Source organism: Manis pentadactyla, chromosome X (assembly GCF_030020395.1).
Source record: "Manis pentadactyla isolate mManPen7 chromosome X, mManPen7.hap1, whole genome shotgun sequence".
NCBI classification, from domain to species: domain Eukaryota; kingdom Metazoa; phylum Chordata; class Mammalia; order Pholidota; family Manidae; genus Manis; species Manis pentadactyla.
Genome location: NC_080038.1, coordinates 82038354 through 82060711, shown reverse-complemented (window position 1 = coordinate 82060711; position 22358 = coordinate 82038354). Strand labels below are relative to the sequence as shown.

At 36.3% G+C, this 22358-nt stretch overlaps 1 protein-coding gene across 1 annotated transcript in view; it reads right to left on the bottom strand.

Moving 5' to 3' along the window:
• Window positions 1-22358, bottom strand: part of LOC118934037 (trimethyllysine dioxygenase, mitochondrial-like) — a 59051-nt gene that overhangs the window by 19048 nt on the left and 17645 nt on the right. The window contains 1 exon segment of the mRNA XM_036929131.2: window positions 6026-6202. Coding sequence (XP_036785026.2) covers window positions 6026-6202 — 177 coding nt within the window.

Genomic DNA, 22358 nt, shown 5'->3' with positions numbered 1-22358 from the left:
CTCCCTTCTGGCCTGTAAAGTTTCTGCTGAGAAGTCTGATGATAGCCTGATGGGGTTTTCCTTGTAAGTAATTTTTTTTCTTTCTTTGGCTGTTTTCAATACTCTTTCCTTATCCTCAATCATTGCCATTTTAATTATTATATGTCTTGTTGGCTTCCTGGGGTTCCTTTTGTTAGGGGCTCTCTGTACTTCCATGACCTCAATGTCTATTTCCTTCCCCAGATTGGGGAAATTTTCAACAATTATTTCCTCAAAGAGACTTTTTATCCCTTTGTCTCCCTCTTCTCCTTCTGGTACCCCTATTATCCAAATATTGTTTTGTTTGGATTGGTCACAAAACTCTCTCATCCTTTCATTCCTAGGAATTCATTTTTCTCTCTGTTCCTCACCTTCATTGTATGTCTGTTCTCTGATTTCCATCTCATTGATTGTCTCCTCTACTTGCAGAAATCTCTTATTCATTCCCTCCATTGTATATTTCATTTCAGTTGCTGTATTCTTCAGCTCTTAATGGCTCTTTTTCAGCTCTTGTATCTCTTTGTTGAAGACCTCCCTGAGATCAATACTTTTCTGAAGATCAGTGATTATATTTATGACTGTTACTTTGAAATCTTTATCAAGATTGCTTATCTACATTTCATTTAGCCCTCTTTCTGGTGTCTTATCCTGTAGTTCTGTCTGGAGCATATTTCTCTGCCTACTCATTTTGTCAGAGTTTCTGTGTTTCTTCCTTTGTATTAGATGGATCTGCTGTTTCCTAGTATAGAGAGTAGTGACTTTATGAAGAAGGTGTTCTGTGGTGCCCAGAAGCTCAAGACTGTTTGCCCTCCAGAGCCTGGTTCTCCTTTGCTGTGGAGCCCCTTTTTCAGCTGGTGGCTAATGGGCAGGGCCACCCTTCTGTCTGCTGGCAGTAGTCTCAGTCTGCTGCAGTTGTCTGTTTGCCTCAGCTGGCTCTTTGTGATCAGAGCAGTGGTTTCTGCTGAGATCATTGTGGGCAGGGATACCCTCTGCTGGCCCTGTGTGATGGCAGGGCTGGAGGTTTAGTGAGGGTAGGTGTGGCAGTTGTACAGCTGTAGGAAAGGGCAGGGTGCTGCAGCAGTGAGTCATTTGGGTTCCCCCAGGCTGTGGCCAAGCACACAGCACTGGGATTGGCCATCTGTAGAGAGAAAGGAGCTCCAAGAGCTGTCTGCTGCAGGCGCCTCCCAAGTTGGGCTGAAGTGGAGCTGAGAAAGCTGGGAGAGTCTCCTTCTGTATGCCAGGCAGCAAAGTCTGGTGTTGCTTCTGGGCTGAGTGGGTTGGTTGTCAGTGTGTGCAGGAAGGAGCTGTGGGGCTGTATTGCCAGTGAAGGGGATGGAGTGTCTGGTGCTCCTGAGAGTTTCCAACCTGTTGGGCCAAGGAAGGGCTGGGGAGGTATTGTCCACCTGCCCTTTCTCCTGAGAGCTTTGTCCAACCCTTGCCCCTCTGGTACCCATCCCACTACTGGCAAATCTTTCAAACTGCTGCCTCTGCTTTGGGTCTCAACAAACTGGTACAGCATGCCTGTCTTCCACAAGTGGCTGAAGTCTCAACCTTCCAGAGTGTTCCAACTCTCCCTGGTGTCTAGCCCTGCTAATCACCGAAGCCTAACGCAATGTTGGCTCATGCTCTCAGAGCAGATCTCCAGGGCCAGGTGTGCAGGGTTCCTGAGTACCTATCCTTTCCCTCCCATCTGTGGGCAAGGACTTGGGAGGGGCTTGGATCCTGCTTGATCACAGCTCTGCCACTTTACCCTTTTCTCTGTTGTCTTCTCTTCTTTACTGGGTGTAGATGGTCTGTTCTGCCACCTACAGGTCATTTTCAGGGTTAGTTGTATTTGCTGCAGTTGCTTCCTTGGTGTGTTTATGGGAAGAGGTTTCCACCTTGCCTTCCTAGTCTGCCATCTTTTTTCTCTCCAAAAAATGTCTTGATTAACATAACCAAATTACCTTATAGAAAGTCTACCAATTTTCATTCTCTCCCACAACATATGCATGTCCATTAAAACTGAGTATTCTTATTTTAAAATATATTCTTCTAATTTAATAATTAAAATATATTTAATAAGTAAATTTTAATATATTATCTTAATAATAAAGCTAGTACAAACATTTGTTAGACATTTATATATTTTTTAATGCACAGGTTACCAAACTATAGCCCATGGGCCAAACCTGTGTGGGACTTGTTTTTGTAATACCCGTTTTTATATTATGTATGCCCATTTGGTTACATTTTGTCTATGGCTGCTTTCACCCTACTACTGAAGAACTCAATAGTTGAATAGTTGTGACAGAGACTCTATAGCCAACAAAGCCCACAAATCTTTACTATCTGGTCCTTTGCAGAATGTTTGCTGACTCATGTTTTAATGATCTCTCTGTTTACTTCTTCACATTTTTCTATTGAAATACTAGTGCTTTTCTTAGAAAATGTATTAGCACTTTATATATTAATGTTTTTTAGTCTTTGTCCTATATTTTGAAATTATTCTGTGAAGGCAGTTATTTTTTAAGAGAAATTTATATGGCCTTTTTTTTTTAGAGAAATTGTAGTCAAATGTATTGATGATAAATACTTTTGTTGCCAATAATTTTTCTTTTGAAATAATTATAGATTCATAGGAAGTTGCAGAGAAATGCATAATGTACTCTGGTCGTGCAAGATGTTAACATTGGGGAAGACTCAGGGAAAGGTGCATGCACACCCACAATACAGTATCAGAACCAAGAAAGTAGCATTGACAAAATCCATAGAGCTTATTCAGATTTCACTAGTTATACGTATACTCATTTGTGTGTGTGTGTGTAGCTTCATGCAGTGTTATTATATGTGCACCTTTGTGTAACCACTAGTAGTCAATATACTCAATTGTACTATCAGCACAAGATTCCCTCATATTACCTCTTTATAGCCACACCCACTTCTCCTCTTATCTATAACTCTTGGCAACTGCTAATCTCTTCTCTGTTTCTATAATCATGTTATTTTATGAATGTTACATAAATGGAATCATGAAGATTTACGTTTTTCCTTTAGCATAATTCCTTTGAGGTTTTGCCAAATTGTTGTGTGTGTCAATAGTTCATTCTTTTTTATTGCTGAGTAGTTTTCCATTATATGGATGGTTTGTTAAACCATTTACCCTTTTAAGGTCATTTGGGTAATTTTCAGGTCTTGGATGCTACAAATAAGGCTACAGTGAACATTTATATATAGGTTCTTATGTGAATATAAGTCTTCATTGCTCTGGGATAAATGCCCAGAAATGCAATTGCTGGGTTGTATAGTTTTTTTGAAACTGACAATCTGTTTTCCAGAGTTGCTGTAACATTTTACATTCCCACCAGCAATGTATGATTGATAGAATTACTCTACCTTTTATAGCATTTCATGTTGTGATTATTCATTATTCATTATTTTAGCCATTCTGCTAGGTATACAGTGAAATTTCATTTTGATATTAACCTTCATTTCTCTAATGGCTCATGATGCTGAGCATATTTACATGTGTTTATTTTCCATTTGCATATCCTATTCGGTGAAATGTCTGTGTGTGTCTTTTATTGATTTTCTAATTGGATTGTTTGTTGTTCTATGTTGAGTTTTGAGAGTTCAGCCACAGTCCAAGTCAGGATTTAGTTCTAGGTCCAGAAGATGTTTTCCTATGTTCTTTCCTGGAAGTTTTATAGTTTTATGTTTTACATTTAAGTTGAGGATTTATTTTGAGTTAATTTTTATATAAGGTGTGAGACTTAGGTTAAAGTTTGATTTTTTATCCTATACATGTCCAGTTGCTCCAGCACCATTTTTTGATAGACTACCCTTCCTCCACTGAATGGCATATACCTTTCCACTTAAATTTTAGAATAAGCTTGTTTATATCTACAAAAACATCTTGCTGAGATTTTGGTAGGAATTGAATTAAAATTATATATCACCTTGGGAGAGATTTGACATCTTTATATGTTGAATCTACCAGTCTATGAACATGTGTCTCTCCAAGTACTTAGGCCTGATTTTTTCATTAACATTTTATAATTTTCATCATACAGATCCTGTACATACTTTGTTAGATTTATACCTAAGTATTTAAATTTCTTAGAAACAATTGTAGATGGGCATTTTTCATTTGGTTTCTGCATGTTCATTGTAAGTATATAGAAATGCAATTGATTTTTGTGTGTTGATCTTGTATCCTTCAACAATTTAAACTCACTTATTAGTTCCAGGAGTTTTACTGTAGGTTATTTGGGGTAGTTGATATAATCATGTATCTGCAAATAAAGAGTTTTATTTATTGATTTCTAATATGCATGTATTTTATTTACTTTTCTTACCTTATTGTAATGACTAGAACTTCCAGAGCTGTGTTAAATAACCGTGGTGAGAGTAGACATCCTTGCCATGTTCCCCATCTTAAAGGGAAAGTATTCAGTGTCATCATTAAGTATGATGATAGCTGAAAAGGTAATGTAATGAGGAAATGTAAATCAAAACCACAATATCATCTTACAATTTTTAGTATGGCTATTATCAAAAAGACAAAGATAAACAAGTGCTGGCAAGGATGTGGAGGAAAGGAAATCTTTGTGCACTATTAGTGGGGATGAAAATTGGTACACCTACAATGGAAAACAGTATGGAGGTTCCTCAAAAAATTAAAAAAAGAAATACCATATGATCCAGCAAATATAATCCTGGTTGTCCAAACAAGAAGAAAACACTAACTCAAAATGATATCTGCACCCCCATGTTCACTGCAGCATTATTTACAATAGCCAAGATATGGAAGCAACCTGAGTGTCTACTGATAGATGAATGGATAAAGAAGAGGTGGTATATATACACAATAGAATATTATTCAGCCATAAAAAATGAAATCTTGCCATTTGCAACAACATGGATGAAGCTTGAGGCCATTATGCTAAGTGAAATAAGTCAGAGAAACCATATGATTTCACTTATATGTAGAATCTAAAAAAAAAACTCATAGAAACAGAGTAGATCAGTGATTGCTAGGGGCTGGGTACTGGGGGAAATGGGTGATGGAGGTCAAAGGGTACAAACTTTATAAAAAAGGTAAGTTGTGGAGATTTAATGCACAGTATGGTGACTATAGTTAATAATATTGTATTATATACTTGAAAGTTGATAAAAGAGTACATCTGAAGTGCTCTCCCCACATGCACACATGTGAAATGATGGATGTGTTAACTAAGCTTATTTTGGTAACAATTTCACAACGTATACATATAAGTAATCACACTGTATACCTTAAATTTACACAATGTTATATGTGAAATAAATCTCCATAAAGCTGAAAAAATAATTTTAAAATGTATGATGTTAGCTGTGGATTACTGTTTGAAGAGGTCACCAAAAAGATGACCTGTGAGCTGAGCCTCAGCACTCAGAGGCTCCTTCCCAAATTCATGTATCCTTGAAACATGGGTTCTGCCTGCCTTCCCCACTCCCAGAGGCTGACCAAAGGAAACAGCCTTGAGATAGTGATATAACATTAAGACCATTTGTGAAATATACAGGACTAAATCTAGCTAAGGCTTCTGTATGAACCTTTTTTTTTTTTAGAAATAATATCTATCATTTATTCTGCCATGTATAAACTTTTAAGGTTTGGCTGGTGGGTGTGGAGATCTGTTGGTCTTACGGCCATCCAAGACAAGCCATGTAAGCTCCCTTGTTTATTAAACCTGCCACCTATCAACCTGGAGTGGCTCGCCTCTTTCTTTGGTCTCTCCCTAACCTCTGAGTGTCAGTGCAGGTTTCAGATCATACCTGGGAAGCTCTTGAGGAGCCTGTAAATCAATAACTACAGCAATTTTATTTAAAGAGAAAAATAAAAGGTTCAAAAAATAAATGCTTCTAAACAGAAGAAAAAGGAGAAGTAACTAAAGAATATCCTATTTTGGAAAGGGGCAAACCATTTTTCTGCAAATTGTTCTTTAGAAGGGTACCCCAAAGAAGACCAAATCTCCTGTCCACTCACAAGTGAAAAAGAGTGTGGTCTCATGCAGACAAATGGTCCTTGGCTTGATACCTAAATCCACAGTGGCAGTGTCCAGGCTGCGCTGGTGAATCTTAGAGTTGTAGCAAGATGCTGAGTGGCAGTGGTCTTGAAGCCAAACATAATCAAAGCACATCACGGTGTTAGCATACTGCAATTCTAGGGAAAAGATCATATTATTTTTTAGTATTCAGTAATTTTATTTCTTTTATAATAAATATAATATATATTTATATTTATTATATAAATGATAAATTATTATATATATATATGCAATATATAATATGTAATTATATAATATATAATATATAATATATAATATATATATAATATATAATATATAATATATAATATATAATATATAATATATAATATATAATATATAATATATAATATATAATATATAATATATAATATATAATATATAATATATAATATATAATATATATATTTAGGAAAACTTAAAAAAAGCATTAGCCAGAAAACTTTCTTCAAAAAGTCTTCCACCAAGAAGCAAGGAGACACTAGATATAGCACTTCTATGATTAAAAGTGTGATGTCGGCATAAGAATAGGCAGATAAAACAATAAAAGAGTATAAAAAGCCCAAAAATATACCTGAATGCATATAGTAATTTGGTATGTAATAAACTGGCAGCTATAATCACTGGGGAAAATATAAAATTTTAAAATAAACAGTGTTGGGACTACATAGCCACTTGGAAAAAGATAAAATTAGGTTCATACCTCATATTGTCACCAGGTCTCCAACATAAACTCAAAGTAGATCAGAGTTCTAAGTTTGGAAAATGAAACCATTCAAGTATATAAAAAGGAAACATAGGTGGATAGAGGATATAAAGGAGTTCCTTGTACTATTCTAGAAACTTCTACTAGTTTGAAGTTATAACAAAATAAGGAGCTACCAAAAGATCAAACACTTTCCTATACACTAGGTTACTCATTTAGAAAAAGTAAATAAAAATGAGATCAAATTTATAGAGGAATGAAAGCTATAAAGTGTCTGAGTATAAATAAAAATGTGGAAGACTATTACAGAGAAATCTATAAAACTATCCTGAAGGACTTGAAGGAAACCTGAATGAAAAAATATGCTCACAGATGGACAGACTCAATAATGAAAAGATAAAAATTCTCCCACATATCAATACACAAAATTTCATGTATTCCCAATCCAAATCCCAGTAGAAATTTTCATGGACTGGGCAGGTAATTCCAAAATTCATATTTGGAATTAGTAAAGTTTTTAAAAAGAAGAAAGGCATCTGGGAGGGAACTGTTTTACCAGATATAAAAACAAAACTATAGTGACTTAAAAAGTATGGTATTCATTCCGAGTAGATGAACAGATCAAGTGAATCATATGAGCAAATCAAGGAATTCACACCATTCAAAACAGTAAATTATTGATAGATTAAAATATAAAACAGACTATATGTTGAAGTTGAAGTAGGAAAGGCAGTTATAATATAACACAAAAGGCATAAAAGATAAATTTGTCTATATGAAAATAAAAACTTTGTTCTTTAAATACAAGAAATAGTTTAAAAACTGTTTTAACATAAAAAGATTAATACCCAGCACACAGAAAATAAATCCCTGTGATCACTAAGATAAAAACTCAACAGAAAAATGAGTGATGATATCCAGAAATGATCAGTAAACACATGAACCCTCCCACCCTCCCAACCTTACTACTACTCAGAGAAATGTATATTAAGATACCATTCTTAATCCATCAGAATGACATTTTTAAAGTTTGATTAAAGCAAGTGTTTCAAAAGATGTAGGTAAATGCATACTCTCAAACACTGGTAGTGGGAATGAATATTAAAAATTTGTGAAGCCACACTGGATGGCAGTCAGGAAGTTTTTTCAAACGTGTATTTATTGCTTGACCAAGAAATTCATCTCTCAGTTTTTACTTTATAGCAACTGTCACACATGTGGAGTTGCACATAAATATATTCATAATAGTGTTGTACATAATAGAAAAAAGTTAGAAAATAAGACTAAATGTCTATCAGTGGGGGAAGTGGAGAAATAGCTGAATAAACTGTGGTATATCTACATGATAAGATACTAAGGAATAGTTTTTAAAAAATGCAGTATACCTGCACTCTTCAAATTGACTTTGCCCGGTATTATTCTCACTTTAAAGTCAAGGAAACTAAAGCTCAGAGATGTTGAATGACTTTGCAAGATCATATAATCATGAGGTGATGGAGCTAGGACATGAACTCAAGTTGTCCAACCCCAAGCCCACTACACTGTTGTTTCTCAAGTGTAGCCTTGGGAATTTCTGAAGGTGAGAATTCTAGAAAGGCAGAATAAAGAGGTTGACAAATCCTCTCCCTCAATAACAATGATAAAACTGAATAAAATTATCAAAAACAATCATTTTTGGACTCTGGAAATTGATCAAAGGCATACAACAAATTAAGAAGTATTTGCTCAAGAAAAATTACTGAACTTTGGAAAAAAACAGTGGGGATATGTGTGTTTTAGCTTGGGGTGCTCATACTTCCTACCTCCCCCCATCTCCTGCACCAGCTCTATCAATAGTAGTTCTATCAAGAAAAGCATCAGCTTTGGTGCTGAAGGGGACTAAGTCAATTTGCAGCACAGTGCAAAAAAACCCCATGTCTCTGGGCATTGAAGACAATCAGGGAAGGCATATGGGTTGGGGCAAGCAACAGACCAGACCAGCCAGAAATCTAACAGACCAGACTTTAGTGTTTGGTAAGGCTGTGCACACATGCAGAGCTGTGTGCATATTCAGGACTGGAAAAGGCACTAGTTATCTCCATGTTCTGGAAGAATGTGGGGGTCTTTTGGAGGCACAAAGAAGACATATGAATAACGGCACAAAGTAAAAACTTGGGCAGACTTTTAAACAGCTTAAAATCAAATGTGTCCACCAATCCAAATGCAGATCCATTGGGAAAGTGTGGAAGCCTTACAGGCTTGTGGGGTTTTTTTTATTTCTTTTTTTTATTTTGGTATAATTAATCTACAATTACATGAAGAACATTATGTTAACTAGGCTCCCCTTTCACCAAGTCCTCCCCACATACCCTTTCACAGTCACTGTCCATCTGCATAGTAAGATGCTATAAAATCACTACTTGTCTTCTCTGCATTGCACAGCCCTCCCCGTGCCCCCCACTCACTCTACATGCTAATCGTAATGCCCTTTTTCTTTTCCCCTTCCCTTATCCCTCCCTTCCCACCCATTCTCCCCAGTCCCTTTCCCTTTGGTAACTGTTAGTCCATTCTTGGGTTCTGTGATCCTACTGCTGTTTTGTTCCTTCAGTTTTTGCTCTGTTCTTATACTCCACAGATGAGTGAAATCATTTGATACTTGTCTTTCTTCACCTGGCTTATTTCACTGAGCATAATACCCTCTAGCTCCATCCATGTGTTGTGAATGGTAGGATCAGTTTTTTTCTTATGGCTGAGTAATATTCCATTGTGTATATGTACCACATCTTCTTTATCCATTCATCTACTGATGGACATTTAGGTTGCTTCCATATCTTGGCTAATATAAATAGTGCAGCTATAAACATAGGGTTGCATCTGTCTTTTTCAAACTGGAGTGCTGGATTCTTAGGGTAAATTCCTAGGAGTGGAATTCCTAGGTCAAATGGTAATTCAAATTTGAGCATTCTGGAGAACCTCGATACTGCTTTCCACAAAGGTTGAACTAACTTACATTCCCACCAGCAGTATAGGAGGGTTTCCCCTTTCTCCACAACCTCGCCAACGTTTGTTGCTGTTTGTCTTTTCGATGATGGCAATCTTTACTGGTGTGAGGTGATACCGAATTGTGGTTTTAATTTGCATTTCTCTGATGATTAGCGACGTGGAGCATCTTTTCATGTGCCTGTTGGCCATCTGGATTTCATCTTTAGAGAACTGTCTATTCAGCTCCTCTGCTCATTTTCTAATTGGATTATTTGCTTTTTGTTTCTTGAGGTGTGTGAGCTCATTTTGGACGTCAATCCTTTATCGGATCTGTCATTTACGAATATGTTCTACCATACTGTAGGATACCTTTTTGTTCTATTGATGGTGTTCTTTGCTGCACAGAAGCTTTTTAACTTGAAATAGTCACACTTGTTCATTTTTGCCTTTGTTTCCCTTGCCTGGGGAGATATGTTCATGAAGAAGTCACTCATGTTTATGTCCATGAGATTTTTGCCTAAGTTTTTTTCTAAGAGTTTTACGGTTTCATGACTTATACTCAGGTCTTTGATCCATTTTGAATTTACTTTTATGTATGGGGTTAGACAGTGGTCCAGTTTCATTCCTTACATGTAGCTGTCCAGCTTTGCCAGCAACATCTGTTGAAGTGACTGTCATTTCCCCATTGTATGTCCATAGCCCCTTTATCAAATATTAATTGGCCATATGTTTGGGTTAACGTCTGGAGTCTCTATTCTGTTCCATTGGTCTGTGGCTCTGTTCTTGTCCCAGTAACAAATTGTCTTGATTACTGTAGCTTTGTAGTAGAGCTTGAAGTTGGGGAGTGAGATACCCCCCACTTTATTCCTCCTTCTCAGGATTGCTTTGGCTATTCATGTTCTTTGGTGGTTCCATATGAATTTTTTAACTATTTGTTCCAGTTCATTGAAGTATGTTGTTGGTAATTTGATAGGAATTGCATCGAATCTGTATATTGCTTTGGGCAGGATGGCCATTTTGACGTTATTAATTCTTCCCAGCCAGGAGCATGGGATGAGTTTCCATTTGTTAGTGATCTCCTTAATTTCTCTTGAGTGTCTTATAGTTTTCAGGGTATAGGTCTTTCACTTCCTTGGTTAGGTTTATTCCTAGGTATTTTATTCTTTTTGATGCTATTGTGAATGGAATTCTTTTCCTGATTTCACTTTCTATTAGTTCATTGTTAGTGTATAGGAAAGCTACAGATTTCTGTGTGTTAATTTTGTATCCTGCAACTTTGCTGAATTATTAGTTCTAGTAGTTTTGGAGTGGAGACTTTAGGATTTTTTATGTACAATATCATGTCATCTGCAAATAGTGACAGTTTGACTTCTTCTTTACGAATCAAGATTCCTTCTATTTCTTTGTTTTCTCTAATTGCCATGGCTAGGACCTCCAGTACTATGTTGAATAACAGTGGGGAGTGTGGGCATCCCTGTCTTGTTCCCGATCTCAGAGGAAAAGCTTTCAGCCTCTCACTATTCAGTATGATGTCAGCTGTGGGTTTATCATATATGGCCTTTATTATGTTGAGGTACTTGCCCTCTATGCCCATTTTGTTGAGAGTTTTTATCATGAATGGATGTTGAATTTTGTTGAATGCTTTTTCAGCATCTATGGAGATGATCATGTGGTTTTTGTCCTTCTTTTTGTAGATGTGTTGGATGATGTTGATGGATTTTTGAATGTTGTACCATCCTTGCATCCCTGGAATGAATCCCATTTGCTCATGGTGTATGAACCTTTTGATGTATTTTTGAATTCGGTTTGCTATTTTGTTGAGTATTTTTGCATCTACGTTCATCAGGGATATTGGTCTGTAGTTTTCTTTTTTGGTGGGGTCTCTGCCTGGTTTTGGTATTAGGGTGATTTTGGCTACATAGAATGAGTTTGGGAGTATTCCCTCCTCTTCTATTTTTTGGAAAACTTCAAGAAGAATGAGTATTATATCTTCTCTGTATGTCTGATAAAATTCCGAGGTAAATCCATCTAGTCTGGGGGTTTTGTTCTTGGGTAGTTTTTTGATTACTAATTCAATTTTGTTGCTGGTAATTGGTCTGTTTAGATTTTCTGTTTCTTTCTGGGTCAGTCTTGAAAGGTTGTATTTTTCTAGAAAGTTGTCCATTTCTCCTTGGTTTTCCAGCTTGTCAGCATATAGGTTTTCATAATTCTTTGTATTTCTGTGGGGTCCGTCATGATTTTCCTTTCTCATTTCTGATTCTGTTGATGTGTGTTGACTCTCTTTTTCTCTTAATAAGTCTGGCTAGAGGTTTATCTATTTTGTTTATTTTCTCGAAGAACCAGCTCTTGGTTTCATTGATTTTTTTCTATTGTTTTATTCTTCTCAATTTTATTTATATCTTCTCTCATCTTTATTATGTCCCTCCGTCTGCTGACCTTAAGCCTCATTTGTTCTTCTTTTTTAAATTTCGATAATTGTGACATTAGACTATTCATTCGGGATTGTTCTTCCTTCTTTAAATATGCCTGGATTGCTATATACTTTCCTCTTAAGACTGCTTTTGCTTCATGCCATAGAAGTTGGGGCTTTGTGTTGTTGTTGTCATTTGTTTCCATATATTGCTGGATCTCCATTTTAATTTGGTCGTTGATCCATTGATTATTTAGGAGCATGTTGTTACGCCTCCATGTGTTTGTGAGCCTTTTTGCTTTCTTTGTACAATTTATTTCTAGTTTTATAACTTTGTGGTCTGAAAAGTTGGCTGGTAGGATTTCAACATTTTTGAATTTACTGAGGTTCTTTTTGTGGCCTAGCATGTAGTCTATTCTGGAGAATGTTCCATGTGCACTTGAGAAGAATGTGTATCCTGTTGTTTTTGGATGTAGAGTTCTATAGATGTTTATTAGGTCCATCTGTTCTAGTGTGTTGTTCAGTGCCTCCCTGTCCTTACTTATTTTCTGTCTGGTGGATCTGTCCTTTGGAGTGAATGGTGTGTTAAAGTCTCCCGAAATGAATGCATTGCATTCTATTTCCTCCTTTAATTCTGTTGGTATTTGTTTCACATATATTGGTGCTCCTGTATTGGGTGTATATATGTTTAAAATGGTTATATCCTCTTGTTGGACTGAGCCCTTTATCATTATGTAATGTCCTTCTTTATCTCTTGTTACTTTCTTTATTTTGAAGTCTATTTTGTCTGATACTAGCATTGCAACACCTGCTTTTTTCTCTGTGGTGTTTGCATGAAATATCTTCTTCCATCCCTTGACTTTTAATCTGTGCATGTCTTTGGGTTTGAGGTGAGTCTCTTGTAAGCAGCATATAGATGGGTCTTGCTTTTTTATTCATTCTATTACTCTGTGTCTTTTGATTAGTCCATTCAGTCCATTTACATTTAGGGTGATTATTGAAAGATATATACTTATTGCCATTGCAGGCTTTAGATTCGTGGTTACCAAAAGTTCAAGGTTACCTTGTTTACTACCTTCTGTCTAACTTAACTCGCTTATTGAGCTATTATAAACACAGTCTGATGATTATTTTTCTTCCTTCTTATTCCTCCTCCTCCATTCTTCCTATGTTGTGTGTTTTGTTCTGTGCTCTTTTTAGCAATACTCCCATCTAGCACTCCCTAGAGAGAAATAATGGTGGGCCTGAACTAGGCTCGTGGCAAGTAGAGATATAATGCATTGGATCAAGTTTTAAAATCATTTAGGGGGTAAAGTTATTATAATTTGACAATTATCCATAGGGGAGAAGTTTGAAAAAGAAGGTACGAAGTTTGAAGTACAGATTTCTGATTGAACCAGTTGTAGCTGATTTTATGGTTCAGGACTGGGCTATGAGGAAGAACTGTGTGGAAGGGGCCAGTTTAGGTGTAGGGAAGATCAGGGTGGCAATAAAAGGTGCTTCATGAAGACAGGAATATTTGTTTTGTTTGGTGATATATTTCTAGTACTTATAATAGTGCCTGCCACCTAGTACATGAAAAGGTTATATATTTGTAATAGAAGTTTTAGGAGGAGAGGAGAGAGAATGGTACAGAAGCAGTATTTGAAGAGATGATAACTAAAAGTTTTCCAAAACTAGCAAAAGCACTGTATCATTTGGTATTGCTGCATACCAATTTACCACATACTTAGTGACTTAAACCAACACCCATTTATTAGTTCACAGTTCTGTAGGTCAGAGGACCTGGCATAGTATGGCTGGGTTCTCTGGTCTTTGTATTAAAGGGTGAAGTGAGAATGTTGACAAGGCTGTGTTCCTTTCTGGAGGCTTTGGCTAAGAGTCCACATCTAGCCTCATTCAGATAGCTGCAATTAGCCCTCCATGAGATTAGTCTTCTAGCAGAAGACTGCTTAGAGGTCCTGAGTGGCCTTGCAGCAGCCAAGATTATGAGATGTTTGTTTCTTGAGATAGTGGAAAGTGTTATCAAGGAGAGAGATACACTTCAGCTGCAGAGAGACACACTTCAGCATTGCCTGGGGGAGCTGGGGAATGACCTATGGGATGCCCTTCAGAAAGAAAGAGTTATTGAGAAGATGTGTTCAGGAAGCCAAGGGGGAGGAAGAGGGAAGAGCAGCCCCTTCAGCCCTGGAGATGGTAGAGGAGAGGTCAGGGGAGGATGAGGGGGTGGGGCCAAGGGCCTAACTGTTGCCGAGGCCACCACCTGAGGCACCAGCCTCTCGCGTATTAAAGACCCTTCTTGGTTGTAGTTAAGAAAGTAAAAACGCAACAACCATGGGCTCCTTGGGGAGGAGCAGCCCCCTCCCCAGGGTGTGGAGCACTCCATGCTCTGCCCCTATACTCAGGATGAGCTGGTGGACATGAGCATCTGATTTCAGCAGAAGCAGTCGGAACCTCTGCCTACATGGCTTTTGCATCTCTGGGATATGGGGGTGGAAAACATTGTTGTGTCGGGTTCTGACGTGGACCAAGTGTTCAGCGGTCCTATTCCTCTGGCCTGTGGGCCAGGGGAGGGGGAGGGGGTCAGTCCTGCTGGATCACGGCTTTGCCACTCTACCCTTTTCTGTAAAAAAATAATAATAAAAATAAAACTAGAATATCCCTCTAAAATAAGTAGCAACCTTTTAAATAACCTGTAGGTCATCTTTTAAAAATCACAATGAAAATTAGAAAATAATTTAAACTTATTAAAAATGAAAATATTGCATATCAAAACTCATGTTGAACATCAGAGAAGGCAGAATACAGAGGATTTTTAGGGAAGTGAAGAAATAAAACTCTATATGATACTGTAATATATGCCATTATACACTTGTCCAAACCCATAGAATGTACACCACCAAGAGTGAACCCTAATGTAAACTATGGACTTTGTAGATAATGATGTTCAGCAGTTGTAAGTAATATGGTGCAGGATGTTGATAGTGCTGGGAGTTATGTGTGTATGGGGAAGGGGTTATATGGGAAATATCTGTATCTTTCAATTTAACAGTGAACCTAAAACTCTAAAAAATATGTATCTTTATATATATATGTATTTCTGTTGTAGTTGATACACAATATTATATTGGTTTCAAGTGTATAACATAGTGATTTAACAGTTATCTACATTATTAGATGCTCACTGCAATTAGTGTAGTTACTATCTGTCCACTTAGAAAGATGTTATATTATTGACAATATTCTCTATGTAAAAAAGTAAAATCTTAATTTAAAAAATTATCAGTGGCAAAAGATCTGAATAGACATTTGACTAAAGAAGATATATAGATGGCAATTAAGACAATGAAAATATTCACAACAGCACCATACATAATTAGGGAAATGCAAATTAAAATGAGGTATCTCTGTACACCCATTAGAATGGCTAAATCGAAAAAACTGATAATGCCAAGTTCTAATAAAGATGCAGAGGAATGGAAGCTCTCATTCATTACTGGTGGAATGCAAAATACTACTAGGGCTTACTGTGGAGAGACACAGTTCCAAATACTTTAGTCCTCACACTAAACCTATTAGATAAGTATTATTATTATTCTTACTTTACAAAACAGGAAACCACAATCACTGATAGTTTAAGTAAGTTGACCATAATCACACATGATCAGTGAAAAAGAAAGTTTCAAGGAGTCAGGATGAGGATGATCAATACTGTCACAATTGGAGAGGTCCAGAAAGATGAAACCTGAAATGCAATCTTTATATGTTGCTGGAAAGTTAAAATTAGGGAATAATTTTGATGTTTGGGAATTTCTTATGATGTTAAATATAGACTTAGCATATGACCCATTAATAGCACTCTTAGGTATTTACCCAAGTGATGTGAAAGCTGTGGTCACACAAAATTTTAGTATTTTAGTATGTGTGTATGGCAAGTATGGAGATTTCAACTGTGTGTGATCTGGAAGTTGGTCCTGCAAACTGTTGATTGTTGATGTGGTTTCCTTGAAAGAATGGGAATGGTAAATAATGAAGAAAAGAGACTTTCAGTTTTTATTCTATGTATTTCTGGACTGTTTAGGTCATTTTTCTGATCTTTTTTCTTTGTCCAATGAACAAGTTTTATAAGTAAACACAAAACAGTGAAACACCTCTACAAAGAACACTAATCACTTGGGGTGCTCCTGGTTTTCCTGGGTACAGTTAACTACTTTCTTCTTTGCACATTTTCACTGTACTCTGTGCTTAAGAATATCCTAAGTAGTATTCATTATCATCCTATATTTGTCTTTGTTCCCCACCAGATTGTGAGCTTCTTGAGTGTGCCTAGAATTGCTGACTAATTTGTGTTTGTATTCTCAGTACCTAAGAAAGTTCATATTGTACACATGCTCAGAAATATTTTTGGGGTGAAATAATGAAGAATGAATGAATATACTTCCTTAAGAGTAGACTTCTATGGAGTAATCCAGTGTAAAGTGAGAAGAGTATTTGATTAAGGATTGAGCATTAGACCAGGAGTTGTAAAATGTTTTCTCTGAATGGCCAGATAACAAATACTATAGACCCTGTTGCCCACATATGGTCTTGATCTCATATTCTTTTGTTTTCATTTAAGACACTTAAAAATTATAAAATCTATTTTTAGCTTATGGGCCATATTAAAATAAGCATAGGCCATAGTTTGCCAGTCTCAGTTCTAGACAATACCTGTAGTTGGGAGTTTAAAATGAAGAAGTGGAGAAAATAATGTAACCCAGATATCAGCAGAGGCCTCTTTATGTTCTGCTCCTTGCCTCCACCAGTGAAATCTCAATAGGTTTGAAGGTAGCTCTCAATTTCCTAGCCTGTCACTTCAGAACCCTCCCAAAGTCATTAGCAAATTATGTTATATCTCTAGCTGTGACCTTTGTAAGTGATTCATTTCATCCCACATCAACAAGAATTTCAGTTTCTTCATCCGCTTACATCACATACACACACATGCACGCATCTGCTCAAAATAAGCATTTTGTGGGTTTAGCGACCTTAAGCAGTTATTGAGAAGGTTAACATCAAGCACCTTACAGCTTTTCTGCAGTTACATGGCTTTCTCCCTCTTTTTTCCAACAGGAAAAATTAATTATTTTTAAGGTCTTATGCATATAAAGTTGCTTTATTAATCTTTCTGAAATCGTGACATTCAAGGAGTCATGAACTCTAAGTGAGTTTATTAAGGTACTTTTACCAACAGATATAGTTTATCCCTAACGATAACCACTGTGATGATGATTATGATGATAACGGACAGACCTAGGGCTTACTGTGGAGAGACACAGTTCCAAATACTTTAGTCCTCACACTAAACCTATTAGATAAGTATTATTATTATTCTTACTTTACAAAACAGGAAACCACAATCACTGATAGTTTAAGTAAGTTGACCATAATCACACATGATCAGTGAAAAAGAAAGTTTCAAGGAGTCAGGATGAGGATGATCAATACTGTCACAATTGGAGAGGTCCAGAAAGATGAAACCTGAAATGCAATCTTTATATGTTGCTGGAAAGTTAAAATTAGGGAATTTTAAAGAACCACTTCAGTCAGGTAGTGGGGTAGATGAAAGATTGCAAGGTGTTAGATGAGAATGGCTGTTGAGAAAATGGAAGTAGTGGCTATAGAACACTTGTGCTTAAATTTTCAGAATTTCTCCTTTGTTTAATTGTGTGTAGTTGAGATAATTAAATCTATTCTTTACATAGTTACATCTGTAGTGTTACTCATATAGCCTCATAAAAGCTTTTTTATATTGGTTCTAACTCTCTCTTCTTATTTTCAACTTTTCTAGGATGTGGGGCCACAAGTTGTCGCACCTACAAAGCAGGCTCCAGGACCTGTTGAAGGGAGGAGTTGTACGTTGGGCCCTTCAACAGTGCAATTTCAAAAGCTATTTTATCAATTAGCACCAAACAGCCTCCAAATCTCTGAATTGTGCTTGGCAACAACATGAAGATCATTTTGGTAAGATACGTGGAGATGGAAACTTTATTTTTAACTGTGATAAGAAACACATCACATAAAACTTAACATCTTAATCATTTTTAAGTGTATAGTTCAGTAGTGTGAAATATATTTACATTATTGTGCAATGACAGATACTTTTTATGTGGATGGAAAGTACTTTCCGTGCAGTTGTAAGGACCTCTAACCATTTATTTAAAAGATTATCATACAGTTTACAAGAAACACAAAAATAATATAGGGCAACAATAAAAGCTCATCCCAGCTATGGAATGCTGACAAGAGAAAACTGCCCTTCTCCAACCCTGTCTCCTTAGCTCATCTAAATAAAAAAGAAAGAAAAACTTCAATGTACAGGGGAGAGGATTTCAAAGACACAGACTGGGAATGCTACAGGTAAAGAAGGATTAGGTATCAAAGGGGAAAGAAAACTTGACCCCTGTGTATTAGTTTCTTAGCACTGCTGTAACAAATTGCCACAAACTAATTTAAAACAACAGGCATTTATTTTCTCATAGTTCTGGGGGCTAGAAGTCTGAAATCAAGGCACTTGTAGGACCATGTTCCTTGTAAAGGCTCTAGGAGGAGATTATTCCTTGCTTCTAGATCCTTGGTATTCCTTGGGTTGTGTCAACATTACTCCACTCTCTGCCTCCCTCATCACATGGCTCTCTTTCCTGTGTCTCCTCTGTGTCTTCAAATCTCTCTCCCCTTATAAGGTCAGAAATTATAAAATTATTAGATTTAGGGACCACCCTATTCCAGTATGACTTCATATCTTTTCTTGATTATCTCCAAATATCATACTTCCAAATAACATCTCATTCACAGGTTCTAAGGCCTAGCACATCAACATATCTTTTTGAGAAACAGTCAACCAGCAACACCCTGGAAAGGGACAAAAACAATTGTGACTCACAATACACAGGCTCACTGTGTAGTCCAAAGACTGAGATTTAATCCAAAGATTAGAGAATGCCCTGCTCCCCACCAACACCACAACCAACTAATAAATCTCCAGTTAAAAATAACAGTGGATTACAACTGGGAGAGCTGCAAGAGACAGACTGTTTATAAGGTGCAGCACAAAGGGTAGTGCAGAGGCCAAGAGGAGAAACAAAAACAAGATCACTAGAAGAATTTGATACCTCTGGTACCTATAGAGAAAACAAACATCAGGTATAGTCCAACTCATGACCAGATTGATATATAGTCACCTTAAAGTCCTATTTAACTCAGTATCTGGTACTCTATAAAACATGTCTTACTTTCAACAACACAGTTACAAAGCATGATAAAAGGTAAGAAGTAACAAAATTTTAAGTGACAAAGCACCATCAGAACTAGATTCACATATGACATGGGTGTTGAAATTCAAAATAATTATGTTTAATAACTTAAGAACTCTAATGGAAAAGGTAGACAAAATGAAGGACCAGATGGATAGCAATGTCAGGGAAAATACAAAAAAATAAAACAATCTGACAAATAAATCACAGAAACAGAAATGAATAATGACTTTGTTTGGTTCATCAGCAGACTTGACACATCCAAGAATAAAATCAGTGAATGTACAGACAGGTCAAAATCCTGCCATTTGTGATAACACGGATGGACCTAGAGGGTATTGTGTTAAGTGAAATAAGTCAGACAGGAGAAGACAAATGCTGTATGATTTCACTTATTTGTGGAATGTCACAAACAAAACATGAACAAATAAACACAGAGAACAGACTAATGGTTGCCATAGGGGAGGGGCCCGGGGAATGGGTGAAATAGGTGAAGGAGGATAAGTGATAATGTGCTATCTTGATATGGGCAATGGTTACATGAGTGTATATACATGTCAAAATTCATCAAGGTATACATTAAGATTTGTAGAAAATTTTATAAAGTAAAGAAAATTACAATCAAAAAAGGAAAAACAAAAAATGCTTAAGTGTATGTTGTTTATACGAATGAAAGTTTAAAATGTTAAGACTTAGGTTAAAAGTTAAGGGATGGTGTAGTGGCAGGGCATATATGGGAACTCTCTGTGCCTTTATCTCAAATCCTAAAACTGTAGCAAAAACTGATAGAAATATACATAGAAATAAACAAATCCAAAATTTTAATTGGTGATTTTAACACATTTTTCTCAGTAATTGGTAGATTACATAGGTAGAAAATCAGTAAGAATATAAATAACCTGAATAACACTATCAACCAACTTGACATAAATGACATTTGTAGAATAACCTATCTAACAACAGTGAACTACACATTGCTATGAAGTATAAATGAAACATCCACTAAGATAGACCACATTTTGGGCCATAAAATGAAGCTCAACATATTTAAAATCTAAAACCATAGAGTATGTACTCTGATCATAATGAAATCAACTAAAAATTTTTTTAAAGTCCCAAACATTTGGAAATTAAGCTATGTACTTACTTAAGAAGTCTTTTCTTAAGAAATCTCAAGGAAATTTTTAAATATTTTGAACTCAATTAAAATGTATATACAACTGCAGCTACAACAGTGATTGGAGGGAAGTGTATGGCAATAAGTAATACATTAGAAATGAAGAAAGGTCTAAAATCAATAACCTATATTACTATATTAGGAAATTAGAGAAGAGCAAATAAACCTAGAACAAGCAAAAGAAAGAAATGATACAAATTCGAGCAGAAATCAATGACATTGAAAATAGAGGGGAAAAACAAGAAAATCAATAAAACCAAAAACTGTTTATTTGAAAATATCAGCAAATGGAATTAAGTGGTACAAACTTCCAGTTATAAAATAAATAAGTCATGGGGATGAAAAGTACAGCATAGGAAATATAAGCAATAATATTATAGTAAATCAGTATGGAGGCAGATGGTAACTACACTTACCATGGTGAACATTTTGTAATGTAAATAATTGTCAAATCACTATGTGTTACACCTGAAAATAATACAATATGTCAACTATACTTCAACTAAAATTTTCAAAAATAAAATCATAAATGTTAATCTCATCTTTAAAAATGGGTATACCTGTAGCCAGAGTAACCAAGGAAAGATGGGAAAAAAATAAATTACCAATACCAAGATTTTTTACCACTGATCCTACAGGCACTAAAAGGACAATAAGACTAATACTACCAACAATTCTATGCCCATAAATTTGATAATTTAGATAAAGTGCACCAATTCATAGAAACATACTACTATGGACTGAATTTTGTCCTCTCCAAAATTTGTATGATGAAGCCCTAACCTCCCACATGACTATATGGGAGACAGGGTCTTTAAAGAACTGATTAGGGTTAAATGAGATCATGAAAGTGGATCCCCAACCTGATTGAACTTCTGTCCTTATAAAAGAGGAAGAGCCTTCTACACTGCTGGTGGGAATGTAACTAGATCAACCATTGTGGAAAGCAGTATGGAGGTTCCTCAAAAAACTTAAAGTAGAAATACCATTTGACCCAGGAATTCCACTCCTAGGAATTTACCTTAAGAATGCAGCAGCCCAGTTTGAAAAAGACATATGCACCCCTATGTTTATCGCAGCACTATTTACAATAGCCAAGAAATGGGAGTAACCTAAGTGTCCATCAGTAGATGAATGGATAAAGAATATGTGGTACATATACACAATGGAATATTATTCAGCCATAAGAAGAAAACAAATCCTACCATTTGCAACAACATGGATGGAACTAGAGGGTATTATGCTCAGTGAAATAAGACAGGTGGAGAAAGACAAGTATCAAATGATTTCTCTCATCTGTAAAGTATAACAACAAAGCAAAAACTGAAGGAACAAAACAGCAGCAGACTCACAGAACCCAAGAATGGACTAACAGTTACCAATGGGAAAGGGACTGGGGAGGGTGGGTGGAAAGGGAGGGATAAGAGGGAAAATGGGGCATTATGATTAGCATGTATAATGCGGCGGGAGCATGGGGAGGGCTGTACAACACAGAGAAGACTAGTGATTTTACAGCATCTTACTACGCTGATGGTCAGTGACTGTAATGGGGTATGTGGGGGGGACTTGATAATGGGGGGAATCTAGTAACCACAGTGTTGCTCATGTGATTGTGTATTAATGATACCATAATAAAAAAAAGAGGAAGAGACACCAGTGGTCTCTTTCTCTCATTCCTTCTCTCACCAACCCTCTCTCATACATATTAAGGCAGCCATCTACAAAT